Below are 26,375 nucleotides of genomic sequence, written 5' to 3'. Positions count from 1 at the left end.
AAACAATTACCGCCACTTTTAATGTAAAAATGTGTAAAAATTGAGATACTTGCATAATAAGGCGTCGTTCATAAGTATGTCAAGCTAAACTTTACGATTCTCTGACCCCCATACCCTGTCACACAAAAATGTATGTGAATTTTTATTTATTGCCATACAGACCTTCGCCTCCTTTCTCAGAGCGTGACATACTTCACAAACGGAACCTAAATATTTTATCAATCTTCTAATTCACCCAGATCACGAAGCGTCAAGGTGGCTCTCCAGTGTATTCATTGTAGTTGTAGATCGGTACACATTCGGACTTACAAACTGTAAGCTACGATGTTGCAAATATAGCGAAACTAGCTTAAAGCATACATAAATCAACGCAATTGAACATACGACTGCTGTAAGACCCTTCATGTAACTCAAATTTGACTGCAATAACTGCTCGTGCGAATTAACTTCCGTTAGTCGTGACCTCAAATATGTTAGCTCTTCTTGTCGTCCGTCGCTAATTCCATTGACTTTATTGGTGTCTTTGTTGTCAACCAAGGCATGTTTCATGGGTCGAATATTTTCGGGAACCGTTAAATTATTACCACACAAGATGCCATCAACATGTGTCGAATTGATTCTATTGCTGGTGTCTGGGTCAAGGTTGAGTCGAATATTAAATTTGCGGAAAGCTCTCAGCAAGCCCGATAGATAACTGCAGTTGAACAGATTGTTCGATAGGCCCACAGTGTTCAGTACAGGGAAAATGTTCAGGATATGACTTGCGTCTGCGATTTCCGTTAAACCATTTCCTTCGATAAAAATTTTCTCAATGTTGGTTAGATACGGCGAAAAGATATCAAAGTTGATGTGCAATAAATTGTTGTAGGATAAGTCCAGGACTTTCAGCTCAGTTTGGCTGGAAAATGTGCCGAAATTTAGGCCGTTCAATTTAGTGTTACCAAGATTAAGAATAGTAAGTTTTTTCAGCTTTGTGAATGTGGTGATGTTCACCGATCCGATGTTGTTAAATGACAAGTCCAACGATTCGAGATTCTCTTGACTGACAATGTTATCGATGTTGGTGATGGAGTTGTTGCACAAAATAAGTTGTTTGATCGTGTTTTGTCCGGTAAATCTAATCGACGATAAATTGTTGTTGGAAGCGTCCAATACATCAATTTTGTTGACAACCAATTCGGTCAAATTGTTTTTGCTCAAAATCAACATTTTTAACGGAACGCCGATTGCTGAACTGTTAAAGGAACTTAAATAATTTCCGCCAAACTGCAGAGTGTCCAAATATTTGAAGTTCTTAAACATGCTCACATCAAACGAATGCAGCCGGTTATTGTCCAATGATATCTTAGACAATTGATAATTGTATTCGAACAGCAATGGATGTATTGTCTCGATCTCATTGTCATTTAAATAAATTTGATCCAAGAAGTGCAAGTCTCGAAATAAATCCTGATGCAATTCATGCAGTTTATTATACGATAACGACAATCTTGAAACTGACCTCGCGTCTACGAAAGCGTATTTGTCTATTTTGGTGATGTTGTTGTACGACATGTCCAAGACGAATAGCGATGTTGCGTCTATGAACAGCGAAGGCCCTAGTTCGCGGATCTTATTGTAGCTCATCGTCAAGTAAATGAGATGATTTGCACCTTCGAAACTATTTCTGTGGATTTCAACCACCTCCGATTTAGATATATCAAAGTCACGCACTTCAGAGAAATATCTAAATATCCCGCTGGGAACGTACAGCAAATGCGAGGTATAGAATTTTATTACGCGCACTTTTGCCCTCTGATTTGGGTATACATCACAGTCCACTTGAGTTGTATAGTTCACAAAAAAATCGGTTACCGAACAATACGTATCGTAAGGATCAAGGTCAACTATTGGACCACCAGCATTTGCTTCGATTTCGTCACAACGGAATAGCAGTTTTTCACAATGTGATCCCAATAATTGCAGGAATATTTGAAACGTAATTATCACAACGACGGTTTCAGTCTTCATTGTTGGAGACGTAAATAATTACTATGAATGCACACCATAAATAATTGAATTTGGTGGAATATAACTTTGCGTTGGAAAGGAAGTAACAATTCTTGGTAGATAAAACTTGTTTAGTAAAATACTTGACTGGTGCTATGCAAAAAAACTACAATAATATGCGAGATAAAAACAATAACAATAAAACCAAACCTAAAGATAAGAACATTTGTTGCTCTTAACTTGAATTGTTTCATGAATTCTTGCTGTATACAACACGGTCTTGTACGTAATGAGGGTGATGCATCACTTCAAATTGAACTATATGGCAGCACTGACTGATAAATACAAATAGAAATAATATTTTCATTTTGAGTGGTATCCAACCTCTGCCAACGCATCTCGTCGATGTTAAATAATACATTTCAATAAGCTGGGTTTAATTGCGTTGAATAACAGTTTTGCAATGACGCTGGCCCGTTTATAAATAAATTGTGGCGAGCATTCATGTAATACCAAACGAGTACAGGTTATACAAGTTACATATGGTCAATTTAAAAGCCTAAAGAATACGACAAAAGTCGACTGGATGTCTTCATACATTCTTAACAGTGACTATTTTTGGGAAAACATTTTCTTAAATTTTCCTACATTGCCCAAGATTTTTCTTAATTTTCATAAAAAAATATTTTCATATGGTTTCATTCGATTCCAGACTTCACCTTCGGCTGGAAACTTCTCACACGCTAAAAAAGACTTTTAGTCCTAGGTAGGAAATGTACTTTTCTGGTAAATTTGGAAATATGTACAAAAATTTGCGAAAAAATTGGGAAATTGAGGAAAATTTGGAAAAATATTTTTCAAAATTAGTCCATGTTCTTAAGGCTCAATGGAAGTATTAGGTCGACTCTCAACGTCTTTTCAAGTTTCTGAAGCTACATTTTCACGCGCAAAGACAATGAGGCAGACACTATCATGTCCTGTCCAGGCCAATTTCGAGTCCTCCAATTTTTTTTTTATTTTTTTTAAGTTTCCAAAAATTCTTAAAAGAATTCCTTTTCAAAATTTCAACCAATAACGGAAAAATAATTTGTAAATTGAGCGTTTTACGATCACACAAAACCAAATAGCCTTGAAACTAACCGAACCTACCCCACTGAATATGAATGAAAAGGTCAATCATTATCAGAAAAGAGCTGAACTTTGCAGCATATCTGGTGTAAAGGTTGCTGGTCGCGACATTAGTAAGGTCATCAACAACGTGTTTTGTCTCCGCGATAGATAAGTTTTTCAAACAGCTCCCACGCTTTACTGTTCTTTTCATGTTCACGTTTTCATCCCATATTGATTAAATATTTCTTTCAAATCAAATCAAATCAATAGTATCGTATTGTAATGAGTGTGATGTTAATAGAGTTCAGTGAAAATATTTTTGGTAATAATTCAGAGGTGCGTCTAGTGAGTCTAGTCGCCAAAATTTCACATATTTGCATGCAAAATTTTAAATTATTAAAAACTCCAGACACGAATAATTTCTCATTAAAAAATATTAGCCAAGTATGGCCTTCTGGACACTTATTTTAAATTATGCCACCGAAAGTTATGCAAAGACTTACGAATGTAAAATAAAAAATAAATAAATTAAATGAATAACACTTCTGTGTGTAACTGCTCAGTTCATAACGACAAATGAATTAAAATTCAAATCACAGTTCTACAGACGATATCATTTTGTATAAAAACCACGACCATCGAAACAATAGCTATCAATCTCGTCTTTGACTTCAACTCAAGTAACCAAAAAAAGTTTTAATTCAAAAATCAAAAATGATTTCTCAGTGCATTGTAAGTTAAGCTTTTACTTTCGAGTACTACAACCAACAAGAATAGAATTAAATGGATTTTATTTTCTAAAATTCAGGTTTTCGCCGTTATTGCACTCACAGCTGTACAGGCTGGAGTCTTACCAGCAGCTTATGTCACACCGTACGCATCATCTTATAATGCACATACCGTGAACCATGCAATCGCCAGTCCATTGGTTCAATCAGCACCTTTGGTGGCAGCGGCTCCAGCGGTTGTTTCGTCACCATATGTGTCCTCACCATATGTATCCTCACCATATGTAGCTGCCCCGTATAGTGCATACTCAGCTTTTCCATATAGTGCATATCCGTATGTGATTTAAGAAACATTAGGCGACAATTGAACATACGAAACCAAACGGTACAGACGACGACGACAGACGTTCTGACTTTACTATTGTAAATATAATGGAAACAAAATTGAAAAATTTGTACGCTGTGACGCAATATGCTTAAATAAAAATAAACTCTTTTCGGAATTAAAAGTGAAACTCTATTGATTCAAAGAGAACCGCAACGAAATTCCGTAGGAGGGCTGCTTTCTGGATGTTATACATAACATACCAATTTGTCGGTTATATATTTATTTCCATATAGCCTACTGAATTTCCAATCAATACAGTGTATACTACGCAACAGCTAGTGGTAAGAAAAGTCGTATTTGGACCGACAAAACCTACCAGAACTTTGCGCTTCATTATTCTTTCGTCGAAACTAACTCATAATCTCAACCCTTCATATGCAGTGTAAATGTGTTATGCTAGTCAAGTACTTTCACAAAAAGTATTAAGATTCAATTTAACTGTTGACGGGTCACGTGACCTTACTTGTATCGCTTTTTCAGCGCAAAGTTCAATAAATATAATGATGACGCCTTCGGAATCACGTTTAACAGCTTTGAGAAAATCGTTACTGATAACAAGCTAAATTTTAAAAGAGTAACATGTTTTCTAGAGGAAACAACGACCAGTTCGACGAGAATCTGTCGAACGGATTATACATGGTAGAAACGTGTAGCTCACATTTTAATGAATCACAAATTATTTTCTAAATTTAGTGGGTTTTAAAAAGTAGAATCTCTTGATGGTAGGTTTTGTCCTTGTTATAGGATATTTTTATATTGATGTGCGGTAATTTGTAAGCCAGCCCGAAGGCAGTTGCTATAGTTCCATTGGTCAAAATAAGCTTGTCCGAACAATGACTTAAGTTATTGTATTCACGAAGAACCAACTCCAGCACCTCATGGAGCAAAGCTTTTAAAAACAATCCTCGAAAGTCCTGTTAATATATTGAAGGATTGAGTCAACAAATATTCAGTTTATATGAATTCGTAAAATATTTTATTTTTACATAAGGAAAACATAAGTCTGTTTGATAAAGCACCAGATGGTAAAATTATACATAAATCACACTTCGTTGTTCGATTAAAATGCAATCAACATGTAGATTAGGTTGCAATAAATAAAAATATAAATCAAGCGCAGACGGAATTATTTTCATAGTAAACAAGTCACCGAACATTTAGAATTGTTATCTTACATACATTTATTGAGGTTTGCGATTAATAGTTATTTTCCTGACGCATGCTAAAAGGCTTTGTTTTAGATATTCTTGAATCGAAATAGCGTAGATTTTTTTGTAACTGTGTCGGAAATAAGAGTAGAAGTCGCAGTTTTATTTTCACTAGTGATATTATAGTTCTTGCCTTCGGGCTACAAACTTCCCACTCGTCAAAATGAAAGCGTCCTCAAACAAATATAATAACAATATTTTTGATATTTGACGGAAAAAAAAGTGCAGTCCTAGGTATGAAAAATGCTTTATGCTTCATTGTGAAGAATAGTAGGTTACAGTGCATGCTGCGAAAATGATTCATTACATGGGGGAACAATTTTGAGATACGAGCAACTCACAAGTGTGTGTTTAAGCGCCAAGGTTTGAAAACTGTTATTTTGACAAGGGTAGAGTTTGCATATCCGAGCCGAAGGCGAGGTATGTAACTACCCGCGTCAAAATAACAGTTTTCAAACCTTGGCGCTTAAACACACACGCGTGAGTTGCGAGTTTCAAAATTGTTTCCCCAAGTAATGAATCATGGCAGCAGCTTGCACTGTATTCTATTTTATTGCTTGTCCAAGCGAAAATTGATTCTTACATATCAATTCCTTAACGCAGTAACAACGAATCTAGTATACCGTCGAACCCTCCGAAATTGGCTCACACGTCTACGAAGAAAAAAATCCCGAAAACAACACTAATGTTATGTTGGTATTGTTACAGCAGTAATCTCAATACACGTCACAACGGTCACAACAGTCGGCTTGTCACTGAATTGTTTTTCCGTTTCAGGATAATGCATTAATTTTGTTGTTTTCGTTATTTAGAATAAAAATTTTGCAGTGAAGTGAAGTGAATAATGTCTAACATAAGCAAAGTGTTTAGTGTTCTCGAATATAAGTGAAAAATACGCAACTAAAAGTGTTTGCCATGTGTTCATTACAAACATTGAATTTATTGCTGGAGCAAAAAATGGCTGACACTTTCAGTTTTGTGATTTTCTTTTCGAAATAATTCAAATGCTTTTGCGACATTCAACTCACGCCACTGGAAAATTTGTGTTCAAAAACACAAAACATCAATAATTATTTTCTTTTTTTCTGTGGGAAGGCATTAAATATTTCAGATGATGCATTCTCCTTCATCTGGCTGCACCCCGCGAAAACTCGTTTTACGTGAATGACTGTGCACCCCGCGAAAATAGAGATTCCTTGACGATAGTGTCACACAAATATCCCTCATGTAATCGACCATTTTCGCAGGGGCCAAATTGATATGTAAGAATCAATTTTCGCTTGGGGCATGCAATAAAATATAATGTTTCCCACTTGAACTGTCACTTTGTTTATGGTTTGAAAAATGGTTTAGGGAATCGGTGTTTTCGTTTCATGGAAAAAACGGTAAATCTCACCTCACACATCTAAAAAATGGTGTGTTCACCTCTGGGAGAAATAGTAAGTGTCAACTCGACCGAAATTTCCTATTTCCTCCCCACGGCAAACAAGTAACTATACAGGACAGCGTGAGATAAAGTGTACCCTTCTTTAATTCTAAAATACTTAACATCGCTTTTTCGTTAGAGAGTATGTTAAGGTACTCCCGTTGTAAATTAATCGCTGTTATACAAAACTACAGTCTATTTGGACAGTTGCTACCATTTTGCTTAAAACATGCTGCTTTTATTTATCAGTATAGCTGATAACAACTAGTTATTGTTAGATTTCGTGTTCAAGTGATTTATCCTAGTTCACTAGTTCTAATTCAGTTAATACATTCACTCAGTATACCGGTCAGTCTGAATGTGACATCGTATGGAAAAGAACGTTTTCTAACAAATTCTCTTAGATTTTATACTCTTTGTGTTATTCTATCGCTCCTAAAATTATGAGAAATCCAACAGGTTATGGGCCCAGGAAACGTGTATATTGCGGAATTCAAGAAATTGAGGAGATGTAAAATAATAAATTGTAAGACGATTGTTTTACGGCTATCGGAAATGGCACACGATCAAAATTTATACACGATCGGATCTGGCACATGATAGACAGTAAAGAAACGATTGGAATAGGCACACGATCGCAGTTGTAACACGATCGAAATCAGGCACGGAAAGAGAACGCGAAATAGTGATGATGAGGAACTGAAAGTTTTTTTTTGAAAATGGAAAGAATTTTATCGATAAAATTCGGAACGGAAAATCAGAAGATCACTCGTAGTTTTACAAAATTGGCTATGGTGATGTCTAGAATTTGTCGACGAATTCTTCAGTATTGATCGATTGGTTCGGCATTTGGTTATGGTCCTAGAATTAATCATGGTATTTAAGAATTGGTCATGGAAGCTGGAATTCGGAAATCAACAATGGTATTGTGAATTAGTCATGGAAACTGGAACTATTTTGTGTGACCGTGGCAGAAGTGCGAATATAAAAACCAAATTAGAAATGGAATGGAATAAACAAACGGAATTTAGAGTTAGACATGAAGATACGGAATCGACGATATCAATGGTGTTGGGAGAGGCGCACACCTTTTAGTCCAGTTGATATCTGTACGGAAAGCTACATATGGAAAAGGTAGCAGGAATTGGCCACAGGGAGATGCGGGAAATCAGAAACAAAACTACATTTTTTATTTACATCTTTAAAAAAAAAATCTATTTAAAATCGCTTGATAAGATTTTAGTGTAGACAATTGAGTCGTACAACTTTACTATTGCATAGAAAAATAGGTCAGCATCCTCTTAAATTTTTTGTGTAACAGTAACTTATTAACCGTACGAAGAAACACCTTTGGATTTTTGGCTAAAACATGAAGAATCGATTTTTTTAACTGTGAAAATTCTATGTCTCCAGTTTCGTGGCTGATCACAATGTGAATGTGAGATACTCTCAGAGTTCTACAACAACCAAATACAACCTGTTTTGGAATAAATATCGTGCAATGCCCAGGTCCTCTGTCTATGTATGCCATAAACCAGACAAAATTAAATTTCGTTTCGCCTCCATTGCGTTTGATGTAAGTGACCAATTTTTCCAGAATTGCAGATTATTTCCAGATTCTGGACAGTATCGACTGATATTTTAGACCATTTTTGACATGGGTGACCAAATTTAGAAACAAATATCGTGCAATGCCGAGGTCCTCTGTCTATGAGGACCATAAACCAGGCAAAATTCATTTTCCCTTCGCTTCCATTGCATTTGATGTACGGTATCACTGTCTTCAAGATTCACAGAATTCTGCAGAGTCTTCGAAACATGTTTCGGATCGGAGTGTTTCGATTTGTATGACTTGGTACAATTTTATTTGGTTATTTTTGGAACCTTCTACTGTATACTTTGTATTTGGTTGTTGTAGAACTCTGAGAGTATCTCACATTCACATTGTGATCAGCCACGAAACTGGAGACATAGAATTTTCACAGTTAAAAAAATCGATTCTTCATGTTTTAGCCAAAAATCCAAAGGTGTTTCTTCGTACGGTTAATAAGTTACTGTTACACAAAAAATTTAAGAGGATGCTGACCTATTTTTCTTTGCAATAGTAAAGTTGTACGACTCAATTGTCTACACTTAGGGTTGCCATTCGTCCTCTTTTTAGAGGACATGTCCTCTTTTTTCATCTAATTCTTCTTTTTTGCAAAAATTCTAAGAACATCACTTTTTTTGTAAAACGTCCTCTTTTGTCCTCTTTTTTCATACAAATAGAAAAAATTTAAAATATTCAACATTTTGTTCTTCGATCTACTTCATTTTACTGAGCGCATCTATTACAACTTGCCAACGTTATGTCACTGCGACTACAGCTAACGTAACGTGTACATATTCAAATGTGTTGAAATGCATTGAACATTTCTCTATTGTTTTCTAGCAATTGAATATTAACTATGGATGTGTGCATGAGATGATTTGATTTTTTCCTAAAATTGATTTATCATGATCAGTTCCGATTCGCCATTTTATCGCAAAAAGCGATATCACATCAAGACTAAACAATTTTTGATTCAAATTTCAATAATGCCGACCAGAAAGTGTAAATTCTCGCAGGATTTGGCAAAAGAATTTCCGATGTTCATTCCATCGAAAATTGAAGGACAAATTGAATGTTTGACGTGTAAAAATAAGATAATTAACATCTGCAACAAAGGCAGACATGATATTTTGCAGCACTTAGACAGTGCGAAGCATAAAAATAACGTTGGAAGTGCCACCAATTGTCCCAAGTTGACTAAAATATATAATGTGAATTCGACAAAGGAGACTGAAAAAATCAGTGCTGTTGAGGCTGCCCTATCCTACCACACAGTGTATCATCATTTCAGCTATAAGTCTACTGATTGCACCAATACTTTGCACCACAAGTTATTCGAAGACTCAAAAATTGCTCCACAAATCAAATGTGGCAAAACAAAAACTCAAGCCATCGTTGACAACGTCATCGCTCCGTACGTACTCGAAAAAGCTCGTGAAGATTTAAACAAAAGCAAATTCATTGGGATTTGCACCGACAGCAGCAATCACGGCTAACTCAAAATGTTTCCAGTTGTTGTTCAGTACTTCGACAAATTCGATGGATTAAACTCAAAGTTGGTAGAATTAAAGTCGTGCCAAAATGAAAAATCAATAACAATTTCAAAGTTGTTAGAGGAGACTATGGAAAATTTCGATTTGATCGAAAAATGCATTGCTTTTGGCGCCGATAATACAAACACTAATTTTGGAAGCGTTTTGCGCAAGGAAGGACAAAATATTTTTAATCATCTGAAGACATTTCTTGGTCGGGACATCAACGGAATCGGATGCCCAGCACATATATGCAATAACTCCATTCATTTCGCGATGGATCATCTGGAAGTGGATATCGACTCGATCATGTTCAAAATTTACAAGTACTTTTCGATATATACTGTTCGAGTGGAATCGCTTAGGGAAATTTGCGATAATGTCGAGGTAGATTTTAAAATCCTCTTGAGCCATTCAAAAACACGATGGCTTTCATTATTTCCTGTTATCGAACGAGTCCTCAAAATGTATCATCCGTTGAAGTCGTATTTCCTATCGATTGAGAGCCCACCCGTGGCTTTGAAAACTTTCTTTGAAGATCCGTTGAATGAGGCGCTTTTGTTTTTTGTACATTCGTTGGCCGCTGTTTTTCACTGCAACACTGCAAAAATGGAAGCAGACAAAGGCTCAATCTTGGAGACAATGAAAATACTGGACTCTATCACAGAGGTATGTATGCGGTACCACTTTTGTTAGCTTCAGCAAAGAGCTAACCGTTTTCATTTATTATTTACAGACACTAGAGACAAGAATTTCTGGGGAATTCATACCGATCGCCGTTAAGACTATTTTGCGACGACAAGAAAACACTGACAGTGTCAAAGCTTCAATGCTCGGCTTGTATAAAAATGCACTTAAGTATCTAAAGGAATGGACGGTTCAGTTCGACAAGTTTCGAGTTTTCGAATGGATGAACATCGCAGAAGTTCCCAATTTTGAACAAATTGAGAGCGCTATCGAATTTCTTCACGACAAAAATGTAAAAATTGACGATGTAAAGTGCTTTGATCAGCTAAAAGCTTTGAAAAATTTTATACAGCAAAATACGGGAACCGATGAGTACAAAGAAAAACTTTCTCACGAGCGATGGGTCATGTATTTCAAAAGTTGTGTTTCCATTGAGCAATATTCTGAGTTTGAAACGATTGCACAGTACTTATTCGCTATTCCTGCTCATAATGCAAATGTTGAGCGTATATTTAGTATCATTCACGCTCAATGGACAGACGAACGTAATCGTTTATTGCTTGAAAGTGTTAAATCAATAACAGTCTTAAAATATAATTTTAAGGGTGTTCCCTGCGATAAATTTTTTGATTTGATTCGTAATGATCATGTTTTTCTTGAAAAGGTTAAATCCAGCGAAAAGTATTTTTATGAAAGACGTGTAATAGATTCTGCTGATGAATAAGAATAATTTTTGTTATCCATTTATCATGTAATAATTGATTTGTGACATGAAAGTAACAAAAATTAAACAATTTCTGTTTATAATAAGTTTTGTCTTCTTTTTTGTTTGTACGCGTCCTCTTTTAGTCCTCTTTTTCGTTTTCAAAACGCGCTCTTTTTCGTTTTCAAAGCGTCCTCTTTTCGTCCTCTTTTTTCGTACGAAATGTCCTCTTTTCGAATTTCAAAAAATGGCAACCCTATCTACACTAAAATCTTATCAAGCGATTTTAAAAAGAATTTTTTTTTAAAGATGTAAATAAAAAAATGTAGTTTTGTTTCTGATTTCCCGCATCTCCCAGCAATTTGGAAGGAAATGGAAATTGGAACATGAAAGAAAATGCGAATTGGACAGATCGAAGAAGTCATCAACGTTAAGGGGGTGTATTAACTGAATTAAGGGGGTGTGTTAGATTTCGTGTTCAAGTGAATTATCCTAGTTCACTAGTTCTAATTCAGTTAATACATTCACTCAGTATACCGGTCAGTCTGAATGTGACATCGTATGGAAAAGAACGTTTTCTAATAAATTCTATTATATTTTGTACTCTTTGTGTTCATCTATCGCTCCTGGAATTACGAGAAATCCAACAGTTATTTCGTTCCTTAATTAGTTTATAGAAGGGAAACCTATAAAAAAAAAATGTTGTGACGGCACAAGTAATAATTCATATTTTTGCAATTTCCTCTGGAAAAAGTATATTTGAATCATGCCCCCAGAATGCTCAATAAATAAACATATAATGAAAGCTCAGTTCTGCAATTGGTGCTCATTTTTCACATGATCTGATTCTAACCGAAACGGACTTTTGATCTATCGAAAACTAAGTGAAACAATTCAAACCAGTCATATTTTAAATTTTATAAATATTAACTTCAGCTGGGAGTGTTGTGTAATAAGTTTTAAATTATAAATTTTCGTTTGTAACGTCATAAATATACACGTTTAAATAACACTTACCATTACCATGCCTCTACTTGTATTTTTTCTATGAGAAATTGTATCACATTTGAAGTCACTGCACGCTGCATTTTGCATAACCAAAGATTCAATATACGTATAATATACGTTAAATAACAACACCGAGCTAAAGTGCAAAAAGATAAGTTCAGATTTATTGTTAAAATATTTATGCAAACTAAATTTCAATTTATTTACCTTTTGGCACTCTATTATAATGTGTCGACTATATTGGAGCTGGACTGTTCGACAACATAAACATTGCATTGTAATAAACTGGGTTAAGAACGGACAAATATGTGTGGTTCAGTTTCAATAAAATCAAGCCATTGATAAAACTTTATTTATTAAAAAATATTTTTCTTAGAATCAAGTTACGTGGCATATGTCATGTCATATCCTAATGCTATGATGTAGAAAGTTCACAAGCGTTTAACAAGTGTGAATGTTGTCACCGAAGTCGTACAACAGAATTCGGTTGTATCGAACGAATATATTGTATGTACTATTACAGCGAACACGTGAAATGTGTAAGCTAATAAACGGTTGCACACGTTTTCAAATATTTGTCACAAGTTTTATAGGTACAAAACGCGAAAATGTGATTTATGATGCCGTGCTTTTCTTTTGAATTCAATGGCGGATAAATTGTACCAAAAACGATTGAACAGATATCGTTATGCGATGGTGTAAATTTACGTTGGTATTATGTAGGTGAACCGTTCTCTTCGATAATTTATTTTCTATTGAGTAACTTTGAAAGGGGTTCAGTTGCGAGCCTAATAATAGTCTTGGATACATTCACTCGGTTTGATGCTATCCAATTTTCATTTCTCCTCAATCATTCTTGTAGGCTGTTCCTTGAAATTGTATTGCAACAATTTTTGTAAATTATTACACAGACGATTCTATTCAAAAATATTAGCAAATTTAATTATGTCATCGTCTCACTGACTGGCAATATTTTCTTCATTCTCATATTTCGCTTTGTGGAGAGATTCGTTGGGAAAAGATTTACCATCGGAAAAGCTCCTAATTAAATTCGATAAAACCGGAAAATTTAATTGACTTAATTCATCTTCTTCAATTCTTCTTTCGAAGCTTTACAATGAGCACAAACCAAAGGATAACAGACGAGATATGATGAATGATGGCCGCTTGTGATCAATTAAAAAAACCATTTTTTAGGTTATATCGAAAAACTATAAAAAACGAAATAATTTGAGGAAACCTGTTCCACCAGCTGTTTTTTTAATTTTTTAAAGAAAAGTACTGAACCTTGAACATATCTATGCGCTCCATCACATTGTCCATTATGATAATTTAACTAGCGATAAATTCATGTGATAAACACACATTTCTGCTCTATATGACTTTATTATGGTGTCGTTTACAATGTTCTGTAAGACATCACAGCATCACTTATGCGAATATGACGACTAAAAAACGTGAACAGCAGTATGAGTCGATGGTAGATGGTACGTTACAGTTGATGTACTCAACTCTTTTACATAATAAACTTTATGTGCATAATATACAGCTTACACTGTACACAAACCTCGAAACATGCGGATGAACGGAAATTTCGTAAGACATATTTGACATGTTTGCGTGAACATTGCTCAGCTCATGTTCATAAGTTTTTGGCTGAAGAAATTCGGCATATGAGTGCAATGCAATTTATGAAATTTTTACGAGTTTTATTGTCAAAATCAACAAGTAAACGTTAAAGTGAGCTGATATAAATTTCTGAATTTGATTTAAATGATTTGAAACCTCTTATGGCCGGATTATCAGAGAGCACAAAATTATGATTTTCATTTTTGTTATTTGAGCAATAAAATGTTTGTAGTGGAACGTCTAATGCTTTTTGATTTGATAGGCAAACCGAACAACATAAAAGCTGAAATTTTCGTTCGATTGGCAGTTAGTGTATAATTTATGATCATTGATACAATTGACTTATATTCCGTGTCTATTGTTCTCTATTGGGAGTCATTCGGTGACACGAGCACGATTTTGATTAATTTCGAAATTCAACATAATTTCAAAATTTATCGACTTATAGTTGAAAACCCATTTTGAGACAAAGTGGGATGAAGTTATATGGACGAGCTTTTTAAGAAATTATTTGCTACTGGTTGGTACGCCGCTTTCGACAAAAATACATCCATACAATCCAATAGACATTGAGATTCGTCTATATCATTTTTACGCAATTTTTTCGACCGAATATTTCACATTTCCACCTTTTTGTCGGTTTCGACTGACTGATAAATTTTATTGGAAATGGATATATTTCGCAAGAAAATATTAAAAATGTATGTATGGTAGCCAGAAGCGATGCATATAATTCGGTAGAAAACAGACCGGAGTAGCTGAGAAAAACACTATTTCCTCTACACAAGTTGCAAGGCGGTTGGATTACTTTTCTCAATAATTATAAATGCAGTTGCACCAATTGAAGTTATCTGTCGGCAAAGAGTGCATAAAACATACAACTAATCCCATTAAACACGCACAAAACACAAATAGTTAAATTAAAATATTTTCGTTTACAATGAATTTATCGATTCAAATTAAAATTTAAATCAAAATATCATATGGGCTCGGTTTCTGGTATACATACATATCGTGCGGTTAATTAATTAGTCATAATTTAGTCACTGTAAATGTATTCATATTAAAATCACATTAAAATTTGAATAAAATCTGCATCGCATATAATTAAAATGTTCCACATTCCACCTAATATTTAAAACATCGTATTATTGTTTGCTGATACTGATCGGTAAATACATATATCCGATTTGTGTATTCCGCACAGCCAATGGTTTTCATATTTCATTTTTTTATGTACTAACCACAAGTTATATTATACAAAGTTGTAAGTTGTAAAACCTGGAATATGCATTAGATTGTGTGAACTCTGTCTATATTCCATAAAAAAAACCTTTAAACCGCACGTAAGCCTTGAAGGTACAACTGTGATAAACATCATTGTTACGAGTAAATATTTACGAACTTAATGATACATAACATTTCGATTGCCGTCATATTTATTGATGTATACATTTCACCCATTCACAAATAATAATAACTTTTCTATGGTCGAAAATGGTAGACCAATCAACAGTGAGAGCTGGAGCATGTAGGTCATTTTTAGTTATTTGTGTATCTGTTTTGGACGATTGTTTTTAGGCAATTTCGCGAGTTGTAGCCCGAACGAAGTGAGGGCTACATGCGAAAGTGCCTAAAATCAATCGTCCAAAACAGATACTCAAAAAAAATTTCATGTAAGGGGTCGAAAACCCGAGAAAAATCTCGAAACTCCCCCATTTTCGGCCCCGACACATGAAAACCTTTTTTTATTGATGTTGTGAAAAAAGATAGGTTCCTTTGTAGGTTTAAAAAAACCGTTTCAGAACATCAGGAGGAATACAAATTTCGTTTTTCGAGCTGATACTAAACAATACTCAAGAACATCATAGTGGGGGATTGACGTTTTGACCAATTCGACGCAGAACGTTATTCTAAGCAAAAAATGGTTCCACCCACCGTATGCCTCTAAAATGCACAGATTTTTATATAAAATTATTTTTGTTTAGAAAGTCTAAAATGCACAGATTTTTATATAAAATTATTTTTGTTTAGAAAGTACGATCCAAAATCGACCCAATTTTGTCAGCCGCCTAAAATATGCCGGAGGCCGTTTCCAGTCTCGATGATCAATTCTGATCAAAAGAATTTCTAAAAACAGTGTAAAATCAAAAATATAGGGCCGCCATTTTCTAATTTTCTTTCGGGCGGCTGTACGTTTCGAAGTTTAGACGAACTTTTAAAAAGATCAGTGCATTTTAGAGACATCCCGTAAAACAATTTTTTATTTATAATAATGTTTAACGTCGATTAAAAACAACTTGTCAAAATTTCAGTCCCCCATTGACAAAAAAAAATAATTCTGATTCTCGCAACGCAATGGAAAATGTATGCGTCTCTATGCGTTTTCATGTAAACTTTGATTGCGTTGCGGGACTCAGGAACAATTGTTTGTAAGTATAAATTTTTATTTATTCAAAGCGAAAAAAAAGACTGCTCACATACAGTCAGTAAAAAAACGATCTTTTCATTCAACAAATATTACAATAAATAAAAATCATCCGCTCTATTACTTCCTAAAGTTCCAAGAATACAAGCCGCATTGGCTCTTTGTATAGCAATAGAAATTTTCTGCAACAGATAATCTTTGGAACGTCCCTGATGCTCTCTTCATTAATGATCCCAACTTGTCAATAAATTTCTTTGTTTCTGGCACCATGCAACCTAATGATTTAAAGGCAAGGGGGGTAAATAAATAGTTTTCTTTTAGACGCATATAATGATTATGCTTAAATCTCTCCGCTTTATCTGCAATAGACCCTGCTTTCTTAGATGTATGAAGGTTGAAGGAGCCAAAGTATCACGTATTGTTTGTAAATTGTTATACGATGTTGTAGAATATTATTTAGAATCAGATAGAGAATCGAAATCGACTCCGGAAGTTCTGAAACATACTTTTTAGCACAGATGGAAAGCCTATCACTCCGACTCCGACTTCACTATTCCCAGCGAGCGATGTATTTCAATCACTATGCATCCTAGATTACGCTAGGCCAACCAGGTAAGTGGAAAAGGAAAATCACACAAGGAGCTGGTTTTCAATTGGCGTACAGTCCGACTAACTACAACATTTAGGTTCAGACTACACATTCAAAAGATCCACTGAGAGATTCACCAATGCATTATCTCCTGAGAGGTTCACTAAAGCCTTATAAGTCATCCGATCTCCTGAGAGAATTACCAACATCAAAACAGTATTTTCGATGATGATTGCTGAATTATAAATGTATAATAGACCGTGTGAAGTATAAATAATTTATTTTTAATTCACGTTGATTATTATTCTGTAGAACAAAAGTGTGTTCAGAATATCTGAAAAATGTCTGCTTGATTTTATATCTTACTTTAAAAGCTGTAATTTGAATGAGACTTAAAGGGTATCCGAACCATTCTAATTCATTCTAATTGGATTCTTACTAAGATTCTAATAAGTGGGATGGCATCGGGATGGCAAGAATATTTTTCAATAATTTCTAAATAAAAAAAAAATATATTTTTTCAATGTTTTTCATGGTAAATCTTCTTTTTATTGAAATATAAAACCTTTTTCTCAAAATCACACACGGTCTATTGACAATGCGATATATACAAACTGAATCAATGCTCCTCGTCTTTAGGGTCTCTCTGTCTAATCCAAATTGTTGTTCCAGTTATCCTTCTACTAGTTCGTTTTTGGTTCTCTTAGCATGATTCAGTTCGTCATGGATTACCATCATATACGGTGAATTTGACCTGGATTTCTTTGTGCCTTTCACGATCATCTTTACTTTGTCTCCTTCATAACTTTGCGCCACTCAATCACTAATTAATTCAAATTTTCTTAATTTTTTGTAAATTTTCGAAGAGCACAAAATTTTCTCCGGCCAGCCAGTTTCAGCGCACAGATGGCAAGCCTATCACTATTTCATTATTAAATCTGTTACTTCTTCTGTTTAAACCTGGTATTTGAAATAAAATCTTCTACTTCAGTTTCTCTAACACATGTTTTTGCTATTTAAAAAAACAATTGCGAGAACTTATATTAGTTGTCGTTCTCGATAACAGATTTTTTTTCTAGCTTATTTTCTCTTTATTTCACACAATTTCGAATTACGAATTTTATATCGATCCAAATCCAACTCCATTCTTCAAGTAATAATCACAAATTGAATAGAAGCTTCATTCAAACGACAATATGCATTCACAACGACCGACCTTTCTTCACAAGGGCATTATCGTTTGCATTTTCATTATTGTTGGAAGCTATCGTTTATCTTGGAGATGCTGGCGCCCAATAATAACTTGTTTAGAGAAAAGATATCGGTAGCGACAGTTACTCTATCTTCAATATAGCCATCTTGAATCGGTTATGATTGAAAGTTTAGATCCGTTACACGTGTTCACCTTTGGTTTCCGTGGGGTGCCCACTTCTTCGGCTAAATGGGACTAACCGTATGGGATTTAGATGTATTATATTAATCTCATTTTATTCAATACGATTTAGTTCAATTTAGTCCAAGAAGTGCGACACCCATCGGTCACAACAGCCTAATTCTAATTATCAGCTATACAGGTTTGACGCTCGTTAACCTGTTACAGACGGCAAGCTTGTGACCAGTATTATTATTGGGTCTATTACTTCAATCGATGAAAGTATTTTTAATCTGTTTAATTTGAATCTTGTACTTCAATTTTTTAACATGTATTTTCCTATATAAAGGACAATAATACACAGAGTTCCTCATTATTTTTGTCGCCGTTATCAATAACAGATAAATAGCCGTTTGTGGCAGGTTAAATGTAATCCAGTGTTAAATAACTGACAAACATTTCTTCAATTAAAAACTTTCAAGAAAAGAAAAACAACTGCTAATGTCTTCGTCTGGCCATCATTCTTTTCGAAAGGCGCAATATTTATTGTATCGCAATTGTAGCATTGATCTTTATAATTGCTTTATTAAAACTTGTTTAGTGTTACACTTCTTAGCTTAATGATATAATTTTGCGTATAGTCGTTTTTTAGCTGTTCTGATTTTATGTCTGTAAGTAATAATCTTCAAATCAAACTCTTTTTTTTAACATTATAAATATTGTCACTCGACTAGTTTTCATTATGTAAAAGAGTGAACATTTATATGCTATCTACAGATTATTGTTTTTATGATGACAAAAGTAATTTAAAATATATAACGCGGTCAAGGTTTTCATAAGAAAATTGATGTATTCTGAAATCGAGAGTTACCGATAAAGAAAATATTTAAATGCTAAGAAATTGCAAGTAGTATTTTTGTGACACAGAATGACATGAGAAAGAATAGGTACTCATTTTTATCCATTGATTTGAAAATTGAATTGAAAATGATGTTTAATCGTTCAAGTCATGTCAATTATCCTTACACCATAATCGGAGGATATCCTGTTTGAACGATTCATGTTATATTTAAAAAAAAAACATTCTTGTGCAAGAACAACTGTTCACTTTAACCCAGTGGCTAGTGAGGCTGAATGAAAAAAAAATAATTTATTTTATAATAAAATGCATTTTTAACGCTAGATACCTGACTGGATAAAGTAATTAATTAATGATAATTTTAGAAAGAAAAAAAATCTTTTTATAATAATTTTCATTTGACAACAAGGTACTAGGCTGTGTGTATTAAATGTTTGACATAATACACTCAATATTAAGAGTATTTTTTTCTCATGTTAAATTTAATGTATCTGTCTTTATAGCCAGATTATAAATACGGTACAAATGCGTGTGCGATTTAATATTAATCGTTCTTTCTTATCGATGCATGTATCTTTCGTACACCAACCTATCAATAATTATATATTAATATGTATCTCTAATATAAAAATTAATTCAACAGGTAAAGTCTGTTGTGCAGCTACGTGATGTAATATGGTTCTGCATCGCAACGGTATGTAAATGGCGGCGGAGGTGTGTGCCGTCGAGCCTCTGCAATTTTTCGGTCAGTAGAAGTTCATCTCTGATGGCAATTCAATTAGATTGAGAATGCCCTAAAGGTTTTCTTCTTGCGTTATACTTTGACTGAACTGATGATCAACTGAATTAAAAGATTTTTTTTTGTATGGAGTCAGGCAAAGGCGTGTGCAAAAAACTGCACATCGTACATCATGTTAGTGTTTTGGTACATAAGATTCTCGATTTTTAAAAGATCGGGCCTGCCCCAGCTGTACAAGTCCCAGAAAAAATGGGGTACTACTATACATTTCCCATTGCAAGAGTACATACAATGTATGTCATACGTGTGTTCTTTATGTTATTCTCTGTTCATAATTTTCACGATGCTTGTAGAGTTGATACGTAGAAGAGAATACAGAAGAAATGTGATTCGTAATATCATGCAGACGTTTTACTTTAATAATGTAGATTGAATGTTGTTTTTGTAAGGATTTTCACTGTCTTCTCGAACCTACCTTGTGTAAGAAAGAATCGATTATCGTCAACGTTCTCATTTCTATTGAGAAAATATTTCTTTAGACGTCCTAAGCCTACAACAGTTTACAATTTGCATGGAAATGACATAAATGAAAAATTGTAGGCCACTCTCGTAGATAAATCACGTAATAATTTACCATTCTTCCAATAAGCTGTGAAGAATGATTTAAAAATCACAACGTCATTTCATGAAGTTGATTAATTGAACAAACAATCTAATTCAATTCAGTACGTAATATTGACAGAGTGTTTTGATACTGGAAACCTGTTGATTCTAATAAAATGTTTTATTTACATAATTATAGCGCACAGTTTTGTTGTACAAGTATATATGGTGTATACCGGCCGTACAAAATTCTGTTAAAAGCGTTTTTTGATATTATTTATGATTTTCAAAACCGGACTAAATGGCAAATAATAATGAAAAATGTTGCACATAATTTTTGGTTCGACTGGAATATTATTTGTGGAAACAATTTAATTTTGAAAATCGTTTTTGAACCAATAACCTTTTTGCAAATCTCAATAAAATCTATCGATTCAAATATACTGGCAAATAATTTATAAAAATCTAAAATCAATTAAAATTTAATTTTCAGAATGTGTTAATTAAACAAATAATGAAAATTGGAAATTGTTCAGATTCAGCTGCACCTTTTATTTGCTATTTCAAATTTTACTGTTAAATTAATTGTTGAGTGATATTAAACTGACCTTTTCTCCACTCAGTGACGATAGGTAAAACGCTCGTTGCCTTTATTGATAAAATCATTGAAGACTCGGTCGAAGATATGTTACATGTAACTCTGTGTTATATTCATTTATGCCAGCGAGTTATAAATTCTTATTTTCGCAATTCCGGTCCATAATCATCACCTTTCCATGCATCCATTTAATGTCGTTTTGAAGGTATTTATTTCACTGTATTCCAGGACACAGCGCAATATGAACTTTTTTTCGCACGCAGTGCGTTATCAACTTTTTTTCGCACGCTAAAGAACCTATTACCTGCAACGAAGGCTAAATTTTTATAAATAAAAATCTTGCATTGACCAGAAATCGAACCCGCGACACCAAAAGGTTCGACCGAACGTATTGTTGAAGTGTATATACTAAGCATTGACTACTCGATTTCATTCAACGCGCCTCTTTACATCACATAGCAATGTGTATCATAATGCAGCCTTCTTGATCGTTCAAATGAATTTCTGTATATACAAGAATTTTGGAACAGAATGTAGGACATGTTTTGCATTGGAAAGGTGATTATGGCCCGAAATTGCGAAAAACGTCGTATCTATCACGGTAGGTATGCCGGTATTTTTTCGCACACGACGTCTTGTCGACCTCGGCTTCGCCTCGGGTCGACAATCGACATCTAGTGCGAAAAAATACCTTCATACCTACCTTGGTAGATAAATAACTATTAGGTGCTAGACGTGTAGACTCGTCACTTTTCGTCACTGTCACTGAGTTGAGACAATACCTATTTTAGGCAGACGATATGCATTGTTACACTCGTCCTGCGGCAATAACTATTTTCAATGAACAGTGAATTCTCTGATGTGGGCTTATAGCAAGAATAATGTTAAAACAAATGAAGTAAAAGATTTCGAACAAAAGTTACAGATTAAACAGTTACACTAGAGGTATGTTTGCCGTCTGTGTTAATGTTAGCCAACTTTGATCGGTTCAGTCCTCTATTTGAGTGAGGTCGAAGTCAGCTTCGGTGCTAGACAGTGCGTTGGTAGTACTCATTGAGTACTGAAACTGTCAAACAACTTTTTATACTGTAAAAAAATGTGGGAAAATTTTTCATTCTATTTGGCAGCTGTCATTTGAAGCACTGTTGCTTGAAGTGCCGATACATAAATGGTTTATTTAAATCTTTCACTCTTCGGAATCTGGTGTGTCGTCATTTCTAATATACCTTGGAAACTTTGCTTTTGAATAACAAAAAGTGTGAGTACCTGTTATCAACTAATTCTTTGAATTGAAAGTGTACGGAAAATGTTAAATTTTTGGCAAAATTGCTGCCACCATTTTCATTTTAGTTTTTTAATGAAAATTCTGATGAATTCGTCATCTGACACGCGCTCTCTTTTCGTTACAACAGTGACTTTAATTTAAAATTAATAATGACAAGTTGCTGGAAGAGTTGCAAACAACCATACCATATCCGAATACACTTCCATTTAAAACAAACACAAAAATCTAGCAATTATTATGGTTAATGAACGTAAAACTACAATGCGCTATACAGAAATATTAATTAACATCAATCCCATCGGAGTGTGTAGCTTTGAACTGTAAGGTAATATGTATGATGCACAGTATATCGTGAGATGATTTAATTGAAAATCTGTTGTATAGGATGGATGTATAGTATAGTATTCATCACGTATCTGGAGTACTGAGTCCACACTGGTATCAAATTAATTAAAAAATCATTTAAGAGTGAAATGCAATCTATTGGAAAAAATCTATTTCACTAAAGAGTGAGTGTTACGGCGGACGCGGGTGGTTTGTTTGCAAATAAGCTTTGAAGTAAGCAAGTACAAGAGGAGAATAGATTTGGCATGCTCCAACTTAATGAATAACGTGTCACAACAGCAGCGAGTATGCAGTTTTGATTAATTTATACTAGCATCCATTTTTGAAATTACTTTGTTGAGTCGAACAACTGGCACACATTTTTCACAGACTCACTTCAGTGCTGAAAATCATACTTTTCATCGATTAAGTAAGTCGTCCGGCGTCTGCATCACGTAATAGTAGATTACATTGGATGCTGCAAAAGATATTCATTACAAGACATAACATTTTTGTGATATAAAGAAACTCACAAACGTCATGTCTTTCCGTTATTCACACGAAAACTCGACTGGTCCTCTTTTCCGTCTTAGTTTGCACCTTCCTGAATGCGATGTTTTTCTGTATGCTTGTAAACTTGACCACTGATATGACTGTGATCATCTTTTTTCAACCGAAAAAGAAAGACTTTTCGGTGATTTCGAACAATAAATAAATGATTTCTTAGTCCATGAAAAGTCAAATCAATCGGGCAGTTAACAACAATAAAATTGATGCGATATCGAAATTTACATTTTATACGAAAAGATATAATACAATTTGATCAATTTATGTTCACACACGTAACAATAATCGATTTCGATTACTGCAACATATTGACACGATCTGCATAAATTACTGCTATTAATTTCTCACACGAAAATTTTCATCGTTCCATATTGTTTGCAATTACAATAATTTTCTTTTCAATAGTACACATAATACCATATGATGCGGTAATATCATACCTTTATTAAAAAAACAACAACAACCTACCTGTATTACGATCATTACAATGCTGAAGAATTAAGTTGTTTACACCGTAAGTCGAACGTATGTATGTGAGCTTTGCTTAGGATTTATTGCATGCATGAATCTTATTAACTGAAGCGAGGTCGCATTTTGTTTACCACACAGAGATACACAAATGCTGTGCTTTGACTTTGCAAATACAAAAAATCATTCTTTTTTGACGAAAAATCCGAGACGCAAAGCATTAGGTGTAAGCATAATTGATCCGTGGCGTACCGTGTGCTGTTGATTGGGGGAAGGGGTCCCTTCTCGTTGACGATTTTATTGTGTATAAATACATCGGTTGGGGTCAATTAAAATCATTCGATCTAAGTAATTCAAGCACAGAACGATATATACCAAAAAAAACTTATCATTTTCAAAATGAACAAATTATTGGTGAGTGGACGACAGAGTTTCATAGTTTCATACAACAACAATATAAAAAATATTAATTTTAATTACTCGGAGCTTGTGTGTTTGCTAAAGTTTTTGGTTCTTTACCAAATATATGTGAAAAAAGTGAAAGCGATTTGTAAACCATTAATTGAATCATTTCGCTGTGACTAATTTGTCGTGATTTTATTTATTACTTTATGCAAAATTCTGCAGACGTGTGCTTCTTCAAGTTAAATAATTTTTATTTATTTTTCTCTATTCCGATCAACAGTTAACTCTACCGTTATTCTTCGCCGCTGTCTCAGCTGGTGGAATAGCCGCTCCCTTAATCGCATCCCCATACAGCTATGGACATGGTTATGGACATGGTTACGGTTATAGTGCACCATTGAGCTACGCTCACTCAGCTCCATTGTCGTACGCTCATGCTGCTGCACCATTGGCCTATACCCATCATTCGTCGCCTTATTCATACGGTCATGGAGCTTACTCGCATGCTTACTCCGCTCCAATTGTTAAAGCTGTTGCTCCAGTCGCTTATGCCGCTCCAGTTGTGAAACATGTTGTACCAGCTGCCACTTCATACGCAAACACATACAAGGTGAGTTCTTTATGGGTTTTGTCAGACACAACTTTTTAATAGAACGTTGAAATATGACTTTACTTCGGCTTAAAAATTTAACGGTTCCGTTTTGAATAAGGAAACCGTAGGACGCAAAATTAGAAGTACGAAGAAAACAGTGAGAATAATTTAAATTAACTTTTTCCCCAGGTCTCACATTCACATCCAGTTGTTCACCATGCCGTAGCCGCTCCAATTGTGCACGCTGCTCCAGCCTATCACGCCCCACTTGCCTACACTGCTCACGCTGCCCCATATGCCGCTTATCACGGTGCCTCATATCACGGTTCATCCATCCATCATGCAGCTCCAGTAGCCTACTCGCATGGTTACGGTTATGGCGGTTATGGAGGTTATGGTGGATATGGTCACAGCTATCTCCATTAAATCAACTTGCCACTCTTCTTTGAAACTGTTCTTTCATCCGCTGTACATTTCTCTCATCAAAAAAAGGAGCAATCCATTTTTGCAATGTTATTCGCTACTATATCCGATGAATTGACAGGATGAAAGTGAGGATTACTTTTTTTGTCGGAGAAAAACTCCTTTTCGTTTCATTTCAAAAAAAAATTATTTATTTTTCTGTAGTTGGAAAAATTACAAAAAAAATCATTTTCTTCTAAAAAAAACAACAAACCAAAATGTGATCCGAATTTTTTTTGTACATAAAAGTTTTTATATAAAAAAAATTAAATAAAAAATGATTCTGCTGCAATCAAAAATTATTTAAAAAAATTTCTTTTATTTCTATGAAACCAACAAAACGACTTCTTTCTACACTTCCTTTTGTTATGATAATTCATTGCGTATATTGACTACAAAAACAACAACGAAAAGTCTTAAATGTTGTCATATAATATATTCATGCACACATCACAAAAGCCAATGTTTCAACTATAATATCAACACAAAAATAAAGACAAAACAAAATTCGCGAAATCGTTCATGTCTCGTCTATCTTGTAATAATTTACATTTTTATGAAAATCGGTTTCTTAAATCTCGACAAATACAATACCATCGAGACTTTTTGTATTAAAATATCAACCGAAAAATATATTACAAGGAATTGTGTCAAACACAAAACAGTATATTTCACATGAGCTGGATCTGATGATTGTTGATTTGATATTTTAGACAATTTAATAATGGGGATTGTGCAACATAGGCATGTAAATAATTGTCTGCATAGACCAACAAACCAGTTGTCATAATATTTTTTTTTTTTAATAATCCCGATGGTGTATTTCAATGTGTGGTAATTAATAATTTAATCTCTACTTTAAAAAATAAATCAAAAAATTTTTAATTGTTATTTGTGTGACTCCAATGAAACAAAGTATTTTATAGTAAAGTAATAAACACTTTGCTTGCGAGCTGTACCACAATAACGAGAGTCGTATTTTCCAGTAATGTATGGAATGCAAGAATATTCTTGCAATTTTTGCCATAAGACATTGCTGGTATGTAATTATATTCTAAGGTGGGTATTTGCGTTTGATGATGATG

At 34.2% G+C, this 26,375-nt stretch overlaps 2 protein-coding genes across 2 annotated transcripts; one reads left to right on the top strand and one right to left on the bottom strand.

Annotated features, from left to right (window-relative positions):
* LOC119080978 (protein artichoke-like) lies at nt 1-2,084 on the bottom strand. Its single transcript, XM_037189623.1, has one exon. It carries the CDS (start codon nt 2,008-2,010, stop codon nt 241-243), a length of 1,770 nt encoding a protein of 589 aa, XP_037045518.1. The 5' UTR covers nt 2,011-2,084; the 3' UTR covers nt 1-240.
* A 1,637-nt stretch (nt 2,085-3,721) lies between these two features.
* On the top strand, nt 3,722-25,254 carry LOC119081131 (cuticle protein 16.5-like). Its single transcript, XM_037189875.1, has 4 exons — nt 3,722-3,831; nt 3,908-4,171; nt 24,517-24,846; nt 25,018-25,254. The coding sequence occupies exons 1-4, from the start codon at nt 3,814-3,816 to the stop codon at nt 25,252-25,254; spliced, it is 849 nt and encodes a 282-aa protein (XP_037045770.1). The 5' UTR covers nt 3,722-3,813.
* The last annotated feature ends 1,121 nt before the right edge of the window (nt 25,255-26,375 follow it).

This window comes from Bradysia coprophila, unplaced genomic scaffold (genome assembly GCF_014529535.1).
Source record: "Bradysia coprophila strain Holo2 unplaced genomic scaffold, BU_Bcop_v1 contig_350, whole genome shotgun sequence".
Lineage (NCBI taxonomy): Eukaryota > Metazoa > Arthropoda > Insecta > Diptera > Sciaridae > Bradysia > Bradysia coprophila.
The sequence above is the reverse complement of the archived record's forward strand: the minus strand, read 5'-3'. Positions and strand labels throughout refer to the sequence as shown.